Source organism: Aspergillus lentulus (assembly GCF_001445615.1).
Source record: "Aspergillus lentulus DNA, contig: Alt12, strain: IFM 54703, whole genome shotgun sequence".
Taxonomy (NCBI): Eukaryota; Fungi; Ascomycota; class Eurotiomycetes; order Eurotiales; family Aspergillaceae; genus Aspergillus; species Aspergillus lentulus.
This window is the reverse complement of record NW_028322115.1, coordinates 1,650,403-1,666,566: the sequence shown is the minus strand read 5'-3', so window position 1 is coordinate 1,666,566 and position 16,164 is coordinate 1,650,403. Positions and strand designations below refer to the sequence as shown.

Sequence of the window (16,164 nt, the reverse complement as noted above, 5' to 3'; positions counted from 1 at the left end):
AACAGTTTTGACACTGGTTCGCGCGGGATGCCGTAACATGTAGCCAATCATGTCGCCAGGTTGTCATTGTTGATAGCCATGATTGGGTAATAGGCACGTGGTCATACCCGACTTAGCCTAAAAACTTTTGCCGCACGCCTCTACGGAGTATTCAAGATATTTCACTAGCTAAAACAGCCACAATTTCCGCCAAGACGCCGTTTTCAGTCACTATCTCCGCCAAGACATCTATATCAAGATAAACAATCCTAGGAAAAAAACTTTAAAATCCTTCGAGAATCTTGAATAATGTTTCCCCTTTCATGGATAGATATTAGGAATCCTCTCCGCTCGCCACCTAGAGCTTAATAATATCAGAAATAATCGTCAGGAGCGGCTAAGCATTGCCGTCGGCTATCAGAACTTCAGAAGCCGTTTGACTAGACATAGATTTCCTATAAATATGTGTATCCCGGTTTTAGTATCTATTTCTGAGTTACCAATGATCAGTCGACAGTGGTCTGGACGATTTGACAGCCTTCTTTCTTTAGCCGGCACATGATGGATCCCCCCGTCAATGATGAAGAAGCCAACAGACAGGCTTCCCCGCCAGAGAGAGAACATGATCTGACGCGCAGCTACACGGCCGGCGCAGAGGGTTACCCGTCTGCCAGCATTGAACCCAAAGTCACTCTGGTTGCAAGCGTCCAAAATCCCCCCGAATATGAGGTATATTGGGAAAGCGCCGACAGTGAGAATCCGCGTACTTGGCCGCTATGGTACAAGGGCCTCACGGTGGTGGTCATGAGCCTGGGTGCAACAGTCATCAGTCTTTTCAGCACATTATACACTTCCGGTATTCCCGGGTTGATGGAGGATTTCCATGTTTCAAAGCTCACCGCGCTGCTTGGCGTCACGACGTATCTTCTGGGAATGGCTGCCGGGAGTCTATTCGTTGCTCCGCTGAGTGAGGTTGTGGGCCGACGGCCTGTTTACGTTGTCTCGATGAGTGTCTTCCTTGTGCTTCTTCTGCCTAGTGCCCTGGCGCAGAATATCACTTCAATCATTGCCAGCCGCTTCTTTGGCGGATTCTTCGGCAGTGCGATGATGTCCAACTCGCCTGCTTCAGTCAACGATGTCATATCAGATGAACACCGCGCTCTGGCCTTTGGGATCTGGTCGATTGGTCCAGCAAATGGCCCAGTATATGGTCCAATCATTGGAGGATTTGTGTTTCAGTATCTCGGATGGAGATGGACGAACTGGATTGTTCTGATCATTGGCGGGGTGGTCTTGGTGCTGCTCGCTTCTATCAAAGAGACCTATGCGCCAGTTATTCTGAAGAAGAGAGCGGCAAAGCGACGAAAGGAGACAAACAACCCAAAATGGTGGACGCGTTACGATCACCAGCAAGGGTTCATGTCTCTGCTCCAAACCAGTCTCAAGCGGCCGATAAAGATGATGCTGACGGAGCCAATATGGTAGGCAATCACCCTCAATCCTCTTGAATGCCAAACTGACAATGACAGTATCTTCTGGGATAGTTACGTTGCCATCGTCTACGCAATCCTCTACCTCTGCTTCGTCGCCTACCCCATCGCCTTCCAGCAGGAACGCGGCTGGTCACCAGGTATCGCCGGCCTCTCATTCATCGGAATAGGCGTCGGCGTCCTCATAGCCATAGCCCTCGAACCTCTCTTCCGCAGAATCATAAACGCCCACCGCAAGGACCCGGAAACCGGTACCGTTCCCCCAGAGGCGATGGTCAGCATCGTCTGTCTGGGAGCGACGCTTCTGGCCGTCGGCCAGCTATGGTTCTCCTGGACGTGCCGTCCAAATGTCCACTGGATCGTGCCGATTCTCGCTGGTGTCCCGTTCGGCATGGGCAATGCCTGTGTCTTCATCTACGCGAGTAATTATATGGCGAGGTCGTATGGGATCTACGCTGCGTCTGCGTTGGCGGGGAATATGGTGCTAAGAAGTATCATGGGTGCGTGTCTGCCGCTTGCGGGGCCGTCGATGTATGGAACGCTGGGGCTGAACTGGGCTGGGACCCTGCTGGGGATCGTCGAGGCCGTCTGCATCTCCATTCCGACTGTTTTCTATTTCGTGGGGGATCGTATCCGCGCCGCGAGCCCTATGATCAAGGAGATTGCGAGAATGCATGGATAGAGACGGCCTGGTCGCCGACAGTCTGTTCTTGACCTGTATATATGTTTTGATATAGATCGTTAATATCAAAACGCCCCTTGTCTTGCATATGCAAACCTGCTACTCCTGACCTTGATAAATATTCATTGATGGAATTCTCATCGCTTACAGCCAAGTGCAAAACCAGGTTCACTGTTTCATACTCTCCTCGTAGTTCAGGGCCCTACTTCCAAGACACTAGCTAAATAGATGCATACATCTAATTGGGTGCTTATGCTAGGCTGCGGCACTGTCCAAATTATCGGCGACTGCATAGAGTGGCGCAAATGTTAGCATGGTCACTCGGCAGATGAGCGGGTTGGATAGAAGTAGTCCAATTCCAGCCATACGCCTATGTCTATAGCCTGATGAGTCGGGTCTGCTACAGGTAGTAGTGCCCTGGGTAGCACAATCGAAAATATTAGTGGTTGACTTCTTTGGTCACCCCTCTTTTCTAGATAATTGTGGAATGCACTACAGCTGTGGAGCACTTGCTATATATTTGGTTTGTCTAGGCAGGCCTTGATGGACATAAGAGCTTTAGTCGAATATGCAACTACCTGTCTCTGATAGAGTACGATATCGAGACTAGGAATCTGAATCCATCGTAACTATCTCGGAGCACTCGCTACAATAAGCTGACTTGACGGACATGTGAATCGAAGCGGGGTTGCCCAAGGGGAAGAAGCTGGGCGTTTAGCTATCAGCGGGGCACCCTGAAGGAGCGACATTCTCTTCCCGTCATCTTACCGAGCTTGCCCTTCAATACTCACACCATAATGAACGACTCTATCTCTCATCAGCCGGCCGCTTGTGCCGAAGGCTTTGGGCTTAGCGATCCTTCCAGCTATCGAGATGCGGCGGTCCACAGTGCTGTACCAGCTACAGAGGAAGAATGGATAAATGGATAGCCCTGTTAAAGAACAACAGTTTAGAAAACTACTAAGACCCGTGGTCCCGAGCGTGCCTCGCCTGGCCCTACCCGATGATTCACATATTGGCCTATCAACGTTTGCGATTGCTAGCCGGCTAACAATCTACGGCGACAAGGATTGGCGTGTGGTAGCGTTTCAGGGTGAGGCAGGATGTACAGAATGGCTTTATTAACACATCGGAGGATCGACCGATCATAGATGTTCTCTTTGTAGACACAATTGCCCGTGCACGTCTCAACATCCCTCTCCTTATATCCCGAAGGACCTACATAGCGGACTTAGCAATATATGTGACCGAGGACGGGTTCCTGGCAGACAAATTCTTGGAGGGAAGGACTGGTGCCTCGGATCATGGGTCTCTCATTGACCATCAAGTTCAAGTCGCCTCCCACTCAAACCTCGCCAGTTCTGCAGATGGACTTACCGTTTGCTTCGAAGACTCGAAGGGGAATCTGTGTCTTGTCAATCCAGATAAAGGCACAGAGTGCCTGAATCACGGCAGGGACCTCAATTTCCTACCAGGAACAGCTTTGACAGTCAGAAGCTGAGAGAGTTACACAGGGCCGCTTGGCTTGGGACCTGTCAATAATCATCTGGCGATTGGTTTCCAAGACCGAGATGGGAGACTGATGTCGCTCCAGAGACAGACGGGAGAAAGCAGTTGTACCAACTGGATTTTATCACAAATCGTGGCCCCATCTGTCATGGATCGTCTTCCCTTCAAGCCATGGACTCGGAGCAACTGCCTGTTCTCGCTTCACCCCGGTTCTCCGCCACAATCGAGGAAGTACTCTTTCCTGATCCATTGAACCAAATAGTGCGTCATGCTCGCGACGACACTGGGTGTTTGGTCAGACATTCGAATCCAGTTTGCATGATCTGGGAGGGGTCTCGATATGCATATATGGATCAAGCCTTGGTATACATGTCGTTAAATGGGCAGCTTGAATGCACAGAACTACATGGGGAACCCCTCACCACAAGAAAACGGGCTATATTCCAACTTCAGTGCCGAAAACGACATCATTCTCAGTTTGATCGTATGTTTGGTTCTGGTATATACGGCTGACTTTAGCTCTTAGTCAACTGCAAAGACTTTTCCTGATATTATTAAGATAAATAATGCTCTGGAACTCTAAACTAAGGACTGTCGTGCAAGAGGCACCCGACCAAGCCCTTGAAATTATGTCAAAATTACTCAGGGAGCTGTTTGAGGAATTATTCAACTGCTGCTCAGTCTTGACCGACCTAGCTGCTAACCTTAATCTCTGCGAGGGTGATCGGCGCTTTAGAAGAATGTACCCAACAATATTCAACTACTGCCTCTTCTACAAAAAAATTGAGATGAGTTCGCTTTTGGATCTTGTTGACCACCAGGCCTCAACTCCTAATCAGTCTTAGATCTTCAAAGCTCGGGTAGCACTAGATGATTTCTGCTTTTTTCCTTCCCCGATTTTCTAATTTCTCTGCAGAAGGAAGGCCCGGGAGAGGTATGTCACACGCTTCTACCCAACTCTAGGGCTGATCGGTGCAACGTGCCTTACAAAGCCATCTATTTATCTATTAGAGCCAACAGACCTTTCGGGTCCATAGATTATCTCCTTTCCCCCTTGCACGTCGTATTTGTTATTGATAAGGCCCATCTAAGGTTTCCGTTCCTCGCAAGGCACAGAATTTATATGGACTTCTTTCTTCATTAGAACATGCTACATGCTTCCTCTAGCTCGCTGAGTAAGGCCCATCTTGTTGGGGGGGGGGGGGGGGGGGGGGGGGGGAAACATGATATCCCCAAAGCTCTCACCATTCCGTACTCCTACGTATAAACAATCTTAGTCATTCGTGGTCCAGTAGGAAATGATAGCCTTTAAGGCTTAGATACTTGGTGGACCTGCTCGCCAAGCTTTTACGCTTGTATGCTGCCTGCCGGAGGCTCCCACTGACGCGCACTCAATTTCCGGGCTAGCATCTTGGCAATGGACTGAATTAAAGGTGGGTATGAAACAGGGAAGCTAGTTTTGCGCTTAGGTGTAACTCTCTGCAGTTGCATACCACAGATGTCTTATGAACAACTCAAGACATAGAAAAATTATATCCGATCTCCGAGTCCGACTCCGAGGAAAACCCCGAGAAATGTGCCAGTCGGAGGATACCAAAATGCCGAGACCGAGTCCGGGGTTTTGCCTCCCCGGATTTGATTTCCGTTTATGGCAATGAAGGTATGCGTAGCCTCTTCTGCCTATTAGTATCACCACATCTTCGCCGCGAGTCTGACGAGTATTTGTCTGCCTGGGTGGCAAGGCAAGGTCACAAGGTGTACGTGTATGTAGGACAAGGTGAGTCATGATGTTCATTGTAGGTGCTTGGACGGGTATATATATCGCAGTCAATCCGTAGCATTTCACCCGTGCAGTCTTTTACAGACCAGGTCAAGTTCATATGATCGTACATTATCCAATCAATATGCAGCATTCATGCCATTTCAGTCAGCACCCCCTAGCCTGGGATATCTCCATGCTAGAAGAACATCCTTTCTTTGCTCACCCTCATCCCCCTCCATACCATGACAGCTTCGAAAGCAGCTCCGGGGAGCCCTCAAAATGCGAGAAAAAGGCGCACAAAGAAAGAGCCAAAGAGGGTATGGAAGATGAACGTCCCGAAAAACCAGAGTTCGGGTTCGGTCGTTCCTGTGGCCGCGGCCGTCGCGGTTTTCTTCATCGCCATCTTGGACCAGGACATCACCTATTTCCTCATGAACACGAGCATGATGAGGAGAATGGATTCAGCCAATGGACTGAACATGAAGGTCCGGGATTCGGACATCACCACCACCACTCTCACCACAGACGAGGTCACCCCTGGGGAATGTTCCATGGACTAGGACGAGGGGGACCAGGACGGGGACGAGGTCTAGGTAGAGGTGGCAGAGGCTTCGGCCATCATTTTTACAACCTCCACCATATGCATCCCCGCTTCCGCTCTTTTCACCACTCGCACGATCCGACCAGTTTCACGCCGCCGGTCGACATCTTCGTCACACCTACCCAAACGATCATCCACGCGTCACTTCCGGGAGCTCAAAGATCGGATTTGAGCGTTGCATATGATGCATCGCGTTCCATGCTGCGCATGGCTGGGGTTGTACACCGTCCCGGAGTTGATGAGGAGATGTATAGGACTTTGCTGGTTGGGGAGAGAGGGCGCCATTTGGGAGTGTTTGAAAGGGAGCTGCTGATCTCCCACAACGTTGCCGTTGAGGCGATCCGCGCTCGACTGGTTGACGGGGTTCTGAGGGTCGCACTTCCTAGGGTTGAGGGGGAAGTTGAACAAACCGACGAGATGGAGGAGATGGAGAAGGAGGGTGCAAGTAGTGAACTTAATGTTGAGGGAAAAGAGGAAGAACATGAGGTGGAAGACGAAGTTGAAGGGGAGTATGTGAAGGTGGATATCCAGTGATTGCTTTTCATCATAGTATAAAAAACAATATTGTATAGGGCAGGATAGTGCGTGAATCTATTCGACCCTACATCACATATATGACAATATTTTAGTTCATCATAATACTTTGAAGTCCACTGATCGTACTCTATCTTATTCCTTAAGTTAACATGAGTAGCAACTGCCGCTCCAAACCTACCTTCAATACACCTTCAAGGACTGACAGTCGTAGTGGTGCTGATGAGCTTAGGACTAAGCAGGTCTTCATATTTCTAGGTGCTGGGTACGGCAAGCTATTAAAACAGAACCAAAATAACATATTTTAGATTTCAAGTGTGCACTGCTGCTAATTCTGCCTATATAAGATTAAGTATTTCTCTCCTCCTCAATTATCTTATCTATACTTTAACCTTGACCTTTCTATCTATATCATAAAGCAATAACTATATAATACCTTATCCTTCTATTAACCTCAAGTTTTATAAGCCTAAGCTAAGCAATCTCTATTAAAATAGTCACATCAGACCATCTACTACGGAAAATACACGGAACACCAGCGGCGCCCCGCCCTAGATCCCTGCCTCAATCATGGAGTCTGTGTGTTGGGCCAATAGCTGCTCATTGTTTCGAATGTCAACTTGATATCAAGGTTTAACACGCGCTAAGCCGCCAGTAATTCTCTATCATATGTCTCAGACCACTAACTCCTTAACGGTTACTTAAGGGAAGCAACATACGTAGAAGTGCACACAAAGATATGACGAGAATATATAGTCAACTTGTCCCTATACCATAGTGCTCTTTCTACTATTAATCACCATGCTTCTGAACCCATTCCGACCATGCGAGGGCTCGCCAATCTTCCAAGAGGAATATCGGGGCAGCTACGTACCAAAGGTTATCGAAACAGGATATGGCCTCCAGGTGGTGGCGCCGGATACTCCATATGTAGCTGCGGCCGGCCCGGACAAGTTATACTTCATCGACACCCGATTTGACCGTGAGACTGCAAAGCACGTGAAGCAACAAATTGAGAAGGCAACTGTGCCGAACCCGGAGGAGTACATCGCCATCGACGAGATTTCGGCTACGGCGGAAATAAAAAACTCTGTGACCGGCGAAACAACATTCGTGTTTGATCCCCCCTATGCCAGGGTGCTGTTCGCAAAGGGAATGAACAGGCGCAACCCGGAGCTCAAACTGCCTGAGCACGAGCCCGCCGGTGATTGGTTGGTGACCTACGATTTGGACAATATACTGACGACGCGTGGTCATATGTTCTGCTATGATTTTGGCTGTTACTCCAACCAGGACTGCATACGGCAGTCAAATGGCAACTGTCGGGTCTGCCACCAGTATAGGGTTGACAATGAGTGTGACCAACCGCTGACTAATGCCATTGGCATATGCCGGCCACTTTGCTCGAAGGCTGTCGACAAGCCAAAAGAAGATGGAGAGACAGACGCCAGCTACTATCGACGGATGGACAAGTTGCACTGGGCATAAAAGCTAACTCTGTACTGGAGACTGATCACAGAAATTCTATTACTTACATCTTCTCTCTTCGTAGGGCTTTTCTGCTATAGGTGGCAGAGTCATCTGAGTCTGGGAACTCTTGACTCCGAGTGCAGTATTTTAGAGGAGGTAACAAGTGTAGGCAGAGAAAACACACTTATGGGCCTTACAAGAAGAGAGAACGTTATCAGAGAAAAAGACCGGAGCTCTTATCTTATCGGCCCCAGGAGACACGCTAACCGGAGTTGTTATCTGCGGAGAACAAGGACAACAGCTCATTCTCCCACTCAACCATCCACCTTACCAGCTTCAGCCCTTGATTAAAAATGCGGCGAAGAATAACATTTGTTCAGAGACCAGAATCCCCCTTTCACGTCGACCAGGCTGTGTTAACGAGTGATGCGCTGTCCATTGCCCACCTCGACGGGGCGCGCGAGGAGCGAGCAACATTCGGCTTTGATGAGCTTCCCCCAGAGGTAAGTGGTGACTCTACAGGTAGCAGTGAGCTAGACTAACGTTCGCTTATATGAATAGATCTGGCAGGTCCTGAAATCAAGTCACGAGCTTCACATCCGGTGGGCTACGGAGCGGCCTTATGAGAATGGAGCGCCCTTCTCCAGTCGGATATCGCCTGGTTTGCATGTTTACTATACCCCCGGGACATCGGGGGAGACAGGGTGCGTATCTACGAGGCGTATTCTCTCGCAGAGTGGTTAATTCCAGGTTAGGAAGGGATTGTGCTCGCTATTGAGAAAGGTGTTTGATGAGTCGCTAGAATGTGACAGTCTCAGGGTGAGTTCAGTTCGTCGGTCATTGAATCGCGGGCTGCACTCTAACACTAACGTCCGCAGTCCTCCTTTATACAGCCTCCTATCCTCTCGGAACGATTCGCTACCACCGCCGCCTTCCAGTACTACAGTCGTCTTCCCTCTCTACAGAGTCTGGTCGCTTTCATTCAACACAAGTTCTGTGACCGGTCGGACGAAAAATGCTTTCATCATGCGGAATCAATACTTTCTGCCGACTCGGTCGACGTCAACTACGACAGCATCTCGCATGCGCTAACCGTGTCTGGGTACTGGTCGAAATCTCCAGGCCAAGGATGGACCGAGCAGATCAAGAAGCATACCGCAGATACGCACCAGGTCGAGGTCGGGCTGCTCGGTGTCGAGAGCGCCATTGAGCCCGAGGAATTGAAAATGGGCGGTCTTCTGGGTGTTGTCGGACAGGACGAAAAGTTGAGTACGTGACAGGAGAACAGACAGAGTTAGGACAATGCTGACACGTTCAGAACCGACCTTATTCTCATTTCCCTCGCGTCACCACCCTCTCCCAGCTGATGCCACCTACACCATCTCCTTCCCTGCCCCAACCGGGCTCCATCCCACTCTAACCATCTCAATGCCCCGCGCGTCGCTGAAGCGGCCCCCCGCACCTACAGACGCGACATGCGCCCTCCACACATACCTAACCCTACCATCGTGGATCTTCGGCGACAAATACCAGCTCTCAACAACAGACCCCCTCTTCCTCAGCTCCCACAACCTGGCCGCTCTCCGCGCCGTAGCAGGAGAAACAGACCTCGAAGCCCCAGACTGGTTCGTCTCCCGCTGGGGCTCAAACTGGCTGCTCGAGCTCGCTACCCCCCTTCACACGGATACCAGCCCAGAGGAGTGGAATGCCACGATCCCCCTGCAACTGCGATACCTGGCTCCCTCGGAGTCAGGGTACCGCTCTGCTGCGCTCCCATGGCCGATCGTCTTCTGGGCGTGCACGGCAGAAGACGGCACCAAGATGGGTGTCAACCCGTTTGATCGGGTGAATCTCGGCTGGGAGGGCTTGTTCGGTCCCCGGACGATGTTCTACCAGTTACACCCGGCGCCGGCGGAGGGCAAGGACCAGCTTGTGGAAGAGCTGGAAGTCCCTGTTCTGCGGCTGCGAGAGGATGGGGGATTCTTCCGGGGCAGGACTATCGAGCTGGGGACGGTAGTTGTCGTTGGGCTGGGGCTGCTGTGGGTTTTATGGAAGCTTGGTCTCGTCGCGTGGATGGCAGGCACAGGGACGAGGACACAGACCCAGAAGAGAAAAGATAAGCAGGGTAAGGCCGAGTAGCGCAAATCATTTCAATACCAAATGGGTGCCATGTAAATATCATTGAAGGAACTGAATCCTAAACCAGGACTGCTAGTAATGTAAGCCAAAAACCAAGGGTATCAATCTGCCTCAAAACAATATCCATCAACAATCAAAAGTACTGCAACTCAAATCCCCATCTCCGGCAACGGCCACGGCACATCCGTCATCAGGAACTGATCCAGATCGAAATTCTGCAGACTAGGCATGTCAATCATCAGATCGCCCAGCCAGGACATCTCCGAGCGGTCGGCCACGGACTGAGACTGCGGTGGCGGCTGCGTTGGGCGCTGCAACGAGCCAGACCCTCCCCCCGCAGCAGCATCGACGCTAACCCTGGGCGCCGCGGCGGCCGCATTTGCGTTAGCCCGTAGAACATCATGGAGCGCCCGTGTGTCTTCTTCCTTGCGGCGCTGGTGCAGTAGAATGAGCAGGTAGGCTGTGCTGTAGGCTTCGCGCATGACCTCCGTGTCGTAGGCGGCGGCGACCTCGCGGAGGGTGCGCATGGCTTCGCTGAGGAGGGCGAGCGAGGCGCGGCTGTCGATTGCAAGCAAGGTGCAGACGATCTGGAAGGGGACGTTGGCGATCTGGTGCCAGGGGCAGACGGAGGCGACCATTTCGCGGGCGGCGCGGAGGCCGGTGCCGGCCAGGGCGAGGACGCGGTCGAGCAGGTCGCCGGAGATGCTGGAGTTGAGGGCGCGGAGGCGCCGGTACAGGCAGAGCATGAGGTTGCACTGGGCGAGGATTAGGGGTGGCTGGACGTGGACGACCTCGAGGACGGCGGCGAGGGCGGATTCTAGGCCGGACGCGTCTTGGGTTTGCTTGGGGTCGAGGCTTTCCGAGACGGGGAGGAGGTTGAAGATCTCCGAGGGGCTGTTTGGGGATCGGGGCGCGGGTGGGAGGGAGGTTGCGCCGTGCAGGACGACTCGGGACCGGCCGAGTTCGAAGGAGATCCACACGTTCAGGTGGCGGGCCATGCCGAAGAGTCGGCGGCGGATTTCTGGGGCGCAGGGTGTCGTTGTCTGCCCGAGAGAGGTATCTGGTAAGGGCTCGAGATGGAGACCCGATGCCTCAATGAGGTGCATCAGCGTGCAGCTGGCCATCCAGGCGACGTGGGGGGATGCTGTCATGCGGAGGTACGCGACTCGGAGCACCCAGCCGGTGACGATGTCGACCGATGCGGGGCTGTCGACGAGCAGACTATGTTCAAGGATGCGTCGAGCAGTTTCAGCCACTCGGTACTCGGCGGGAACGGCTCGTCTCCGGGAGAAGAGAAATCCAAGCGCCGCTATGCCGCAGAGTACCGCATCGTAGGGGCCGTATGGCAGGGCTGACTCGGATGAGGAAGGCAACCATCGTCTGCTGACCTGACGGAGCACAACATCTCGGTCAAGGAATGGGTAGCACGGATCGACTTTTTCAAAGTAGAATGTCATCAATGATCGCATCTCGTCTTGGGAGATGATGTCCACGATAGGCACAGCAGTGACCGAGGTCGACGTCGGCATGGACGATGGTGGCGGGTGACGAGCCCCGACGTTCCAGGCGAAAAGATGCAATCTCGGTGCATTGGCTGGATCCAGCTTCAGACCTAATCTGCGCACAAACGCAGCGCCCGAATTGGCCTCGAGAGAACTGACGTCGATGCTCGTCGAGTCGCCCGGAGTCGACTGCTCCTGGCTCTTTGGCCGGGGTGACTCGTCGATGACACTAGGTCTACGCATCGATAGACCTACTGATGGCCGAAATGACTTGACATCTTTTTTCTTGCGAGATTGGATGTCGTAATGACACTCGGAGGCTGCCCCCAACTGTACACAGGTGCTACATGGTTGGTCACCGGAGCACTTCCGTTTGCGCGACTGACATAATGTGCAGGCGATTCTGGAGCGCTTTCGCGGTCCTGGCTCAGTCATGGTGTCCAGAGCATTTCACGTCAGCATTTGTTGATAAACAATGTGCGGTAGAAGATTCTCCCTTAGTTGTGGGGACGTTGTACGGGGTACTCCAGATGCGGTCCACGGGTAGATTAGTGTTTTGGTTATGTTCATGTGGAGTGGACTGGGAATCACGCTTCGGAGGGGCCAACTGGTTTGTTTTTCTCTCTGTGCAACCAAAGCTCAACCATAACTCACCACGGATTCTCAGTTCGCTTTAAAAAATTATAGAGTATAAATGCCTAACTAACAAAGGTGCAGAGCTATGATTTCAGTCGATATTGCGCTAACACTGATAAACCAATTATCTCAATCTTCATACTTCCGTCCGTCTGGATATCCCATGAGATCCTCTAGCTTCTTCAGGTCAGGCATGCCTGCAGGACCAGGCATGTAGTGGATATTGTCTCGAAAGGTGGTTCCATTCCACCAGATCTCGTTCTTGTGCAGTGCCTCCATGATCCGGGCAGAGTCGATATATGTGCGGATTTCCACCATCTGCCCCCGATCCCATCGAGTTACCCAGACGTTGACAATGTCAAAGTCATCTCCTGCACGTTGTCTCATGTCAGCACTGCTCACTCAATAATGACAGCTGTGGATTCACCTGAATTCATTACCCCCCTGAAATTGACCTCCTGGACGGACCATCGCTCATTACAGCCTCCATGGATCGCTTGCGGGTGGATCTCGAATTTGTCCGCATGGTCGAGGAACAGCACACTGACTCGCCGCAGCGCATTGACATAGAAATGCAGCAGATCGTTGTAGTGACCCGCGATGGGATGGTGTCCGACCACGGTGAAACTCACGTTCTTGTGGATGAGGGTGAAGAGCTTGTTCATATCCTTCTCCAGGTCTTTGAACGAGTCCCAGATGTGCATCTGCGAGACGTATTTGCAGTCTGTCGACGGATTCTCGAATTTGAATCCCTCTCTGTCGCGGTGGTCTGGGGGACTGTCGACCAGCCCGTCGCCATTACATCGGCCACCGGGGTCGACAATGCCAGAACCATCGCACCCGGGACCTTCTAGGGGAGTCTGGGATTGTGGGACTGGCTGTTGCTGGTGTTGATAGGATTGAAATGGTAGGATACCCCAGCCAAGGGTCCATGCTGGAAGGGTGATGACTACCAGGGCCTGAAGAAGATAATTGAAACAAACCATTGATTACTAGGGAGACTCTGCTCGATGGAGAACCACATTATGAGCAGAACCTTGTGTTCGATATATAGTGAGGGCTTTTTGTCTTGCCTGGAGGTCTCGACGATGAAATTCCCCGATTGATGGAAGCTGTGCGACCAAGTACTACATTGTACACCTACAGTGATGCTTGAGGTGGCGTAGCGTGAACCTCGCACTCCCTGGAAGTCGCCGATTCGAAATTCTCATGAGGGAAAGGTCAGGGTGGTGGCTTTTGTATTCCCTACTCAGGTGATACGGTTTCACAGAAACATAAGTACCCGTTGTAAAAAGGGTTGCTAGTAGGTCCCATAAGTTGACAGTTCTTCCCTCTCTTTCTACAAGTATGCTCGTTGTTCAGATAATCTATTCACACACTGACGTCAAATGATAAGATAACAGAGCCATCAATTCGCTCTACCATAATAATCAGACTAGACATAGTGTATTTCGGAAAAGGTAGGAGGAATCATAGAGGAATTGCCTTTTTGATGCAGCCAATCGGTCGTCTTGCTGTCAAAGACTAAACCACAACCCATTGCTGTTGAGAATTGGGACTCGGCAGATCCGGTGAGTCATACCCCTAGATAAGCCATCGATGATGACAGCAGTGTGATAGAGGGATGGAGATGCCTGAGTACAGCAACCTCTGATGAGCAGTGTCCTGACTCCTATCCTCTTACGATACTGCAAGTATTTAGAGATCACAATCAAAGAGATAATCGCATTATCAATTGCTGCAGAATTGCCCAATCCATAGCGTAATGATGAGTTACCTACAGACAAAACAAGGAAGCGGAAAAATGTCTCCGATCCCGGAACTCGAAATGCAGCGTCTGTGATTGGCTGATCACCTCTTTTGGGCCCTGATGGTCGGTGTAGCGGGGCACGTGCCGCCCAACCCGGGCCGAAGATCGCACTGGTCCGGGCAGCTCCTGTTGCAACCCTCAAATTCTGACTCTTCGCCCGCTTTTCCTTTCTTTCTTCCTTTCTCCTCTTCTCTCCATCCTCTGTCAGTCCTAAGACATCATCCATCAACACCCCACACCAACACTTTCTCGTTCTCTGATCGATTCATGTCTTTTTAGACATCACACCCATCAACAGATATTTCAGTGACTGGTAACAGCACAGTCGCGCTTATGGTTTTGGCACCCACCGTCTTCACTTCTCAGGTATGTCTTGCCCATGGCCACATAGATGTCATACCCGCCACCACCATATATCCACACCAATATAAAAAACATTGCTAACGTGACGACCTTCAGGACTACATCTCGGATCACCTCTGGAAAGCTTCCGGAAACTATTGAGACCACCCGCATCACTACACGCTTCCACAATTCTTCGTCTCCATCAACAAATAATGTTTGCCCGTGTTTTCAAGGCTATGCCCGCTAGGGCTTCAGCCTTCACTTCCGTGAATGCTTCCATTCAGGCTCGCTTCATGGCCACCGTTCGTCAGCAGCGTACTGCTCACGAGCGTGCCACTTTCACGATCCGAGATGGTCCGATCTTCCACGGCAAGTCCTTCGGAGCTCGCACCAACATCTCCGGTGAAGCCGTCTTCACCACCTCTCTGGTTGGATATCCCGAGTCTCTGACCGATCCTTCCTACCGTGGTCAGATCCTGGTCTTCACTCAGCCCTTGATTGGCAACTACGGCGTGCCTTCTGCTGAGCGCGACCAGCACGGTCTGCTCAAGTATTTCGAGTCCCCCAACCTCCAGGCTGCTGGTGTGGTTGTGGCCGACGTGGCTGAGCAGTACAGCCACTGGACCGCCGTCGAGTCTCTCGGCGAGTGGTGTGCTCGTGAAGGCGTTCCTGCCATCTCTGGTGTCGATACCCGTGCTATCGTCACCTATTTGCGTGAGCAGGGTTCTTCCCTCGCTCGTATCACCGTTGGCGAGGAGTACGACGCCGACCAAGATGAGGCTTTCACCGATCCTGAGCAGATCCACCTCGTCCGCCAGGTCAGCACCAAGGCTCCTTTCCACGTGAGCGCTGCCGATCCTCAGTGCCACGTCGCTGTCATCGACTGTGGTGTCAAGGAGAACATCTTGCGTAGTCTGGTCAGCCGTGGCGCCAGCATCACCGTGTTCCCCTTCGACTATCCCATCCACAAGGTGGCCCACCACTTCGACGGTGTCTTCATCTCCAACGGCCCCGGTGACCCAACTCACTGCCAGGAGACCACCTACCACCTTCGTCGCTTGATGGAGACCTCCCAGCTGCCCATTTTCGGTATTTGCCTGGGCCACCAGCTGCTTGCCCTGGCCGCTGGTGCTCGCACCATCAAGCTCAAGTATGGTAACCGTGCTCACAACATCCCCGCTCTGGATCTGAGCACTGGCCGCTGCCACATCACCAGTCAGAACCACGGTTACGCTGTAGATGCGTCTACCCTGCCCTCTGACTGGAAGCCCTACTTTGTCAACCTGAACGACTCCAGCAACGAGGGTATGATCCACAAGTCTCGCCCCATCTTCAGCACACAATTCCACCCCGAGGCCAAGGGAGGCCCTCTGGACTCCTCTTACCTCTTCGATATCTACATCGACAGTGTGAAGAAGTACAAGGCTAGCCAGGCCGCGTTCCACCCTCAGCGGGACAGCCTCCCCAGCCCGCTGTTGGTTGATCTGCTCGCCAAGGAGCGTGTCGGTGTGCAGCCCACTATCGGCATGCAGAACATTGCTGCTGCCGCCACTGCCGCTGCCGCTGCCGCTGCCGCTTAATTGAATTGCCGGATCTGTTCTTGTGTTCTGGAGTCATGGTTGGTTACGGGCTGGATATATATTGGAATCATTCTTGTCATTAGGTTATCAATTGCAATTATGAATTTTGCTCATATCATCGCTGT

At 51.8% G+C, this 16,164-nt stretch overlaps 7 protein-coding genes across 7 annotated transcripts; 6 read left to right on the top strand and 1 right to left on the bottom strand.

The window, feature by feature from the left end:
- Positions 1 to 537: 537 nt before the first annotated feature.
- Positions 538 to 2,151, top strand: ALT_6474 (MFS transporter; the record flags this gene model as incomplete). Its single annotated transcript, XM_033563533.2, has 2 exons — positions 538 to 1,460; positions 1,509 to 2,151. The coding sequence occupies 2 exons, from the start codon at positions 538 to 540 to the stop codon at positions 2,149 to 2,151; spliced, it is 1,566 nt and encodes a 521-aa protein (XP_033419424.2).
- Positions 2,152 to 5,664: 3,513 nt separating this feature from the next.
- ALT_6473 (uncharacterized protein) lies at positions 5,665 to 5,982 on the top strand (the record flags this gene model as incomplete). The annotated part of the gene is made up of 1 exon (XM_089600075.1): positions 5,665 to 5,982. The coding sequence occupies one exon, from the start codon at positions 5,665 to 5,667 to the stop codon at positions 5,980 to 5,982; it is 318 nt and encodes a 105-aa protein (XP_089455537.1).
- An 80-nt stretch (positions 5,983 to 6,062) lies between these two features.
- Positions 6,063 to 6,557, top strand: ALT_6472 (Hsp20/alpha crystallin family protein; the record flags this gene model as incomplete). Its single annotated transcript, XM_033563531.2, has 1 exon — positions 6,063 to 6,557. One exon carries the CDS (start codon positions 6,063 to 6,065, stop codon positions 6,555 to 6,557), a length of 495 nt encoding a protein of 164 aa, XP_033419422.2.
- An 801-nt stretch (positions 6,558 to 7,358) lies between these two features.
- On the top strand, positions 7,359 to 8,045 carry ALT_6471 (uncharacterized protein; the record flags this gene model as incomplete). Its single annotated transcript, XM_033563530.2, has 1 exon — positions 7,359 to 8,045. One exon carries the CDS (start codon positions 7,359 to 7,361, stop codon positions 8,043 to 8,045), a length of 687 nt encoding a protein of 228 aa, XP_033419421.2.
- A 335-nt stretch (positions 8,046 to 8,380) lies between these two features.
- Positions 8,381 to 10,166, top strand: ALT_6470 (PIG-X/PBN1 family protein; the record flags this gene model as incomplete). Its single annotated transcript, XM_033563529.2, has 5 exons — positions 8,381 to 8,530; positions 8,589 to 8,731; positions 8,783 to 8,846; positions 8,906 to 9,296; positions 9,346 to 10,166. The coding sequence occupies 5 exons, from the start codon at positions 8,381 to 8,383 to the stop codon at positions 10,164 to 10,166; spliced, it is 1,569 nt and encodes a 522-aa protein (XP_033419420.2).
- A 149-nt stretch (positions 10,167 to 10,315) lies between these two features.
- On the bottom strand, positions 10,316 to 13,290 carry ALT_6469 (putative C6 transcription factor; the record flags this gene model as incomplete). The annotated part of the gene is made up of 5 exons (XM_033563527.2): positions 10,316 to 10,465; positions 10,523 to 12,011; positions 12,055 to 12,090; positions 12,447 to 12,675; positions 12,732 to 13,290. 5 exons carry the CDS (start codon positions 13,288 to 13,290, stop codon positions 10,316 to 10,318), a joined length of 2,463 nt encoding a protein of 820 aa, XP_033419418.2.
- Positions 13,291 to 14,671: 1,381 nt separating this feature from the next.
- On the top strand, positions 14,672 to 16,039 carry cpa1 (carbamoyl-phosphate synthase (glutamine-hydrolyzing) CPA1; the record flags this gene model as incomplete). Its single annotated transcript, XM_033563526.2, has 1 exon — positions 14,672 to 16,039. One exon carries the CDS (start codon positions 14,672 to 14,674, stop codon positions 16,037 to 16,039), a length of 1,368 nt encoding a protein of 455 aa, XP_033419417.1.
- Between the last annotated feature and the right edge of the window lie 125 nt (positions 16,040 to 16,164).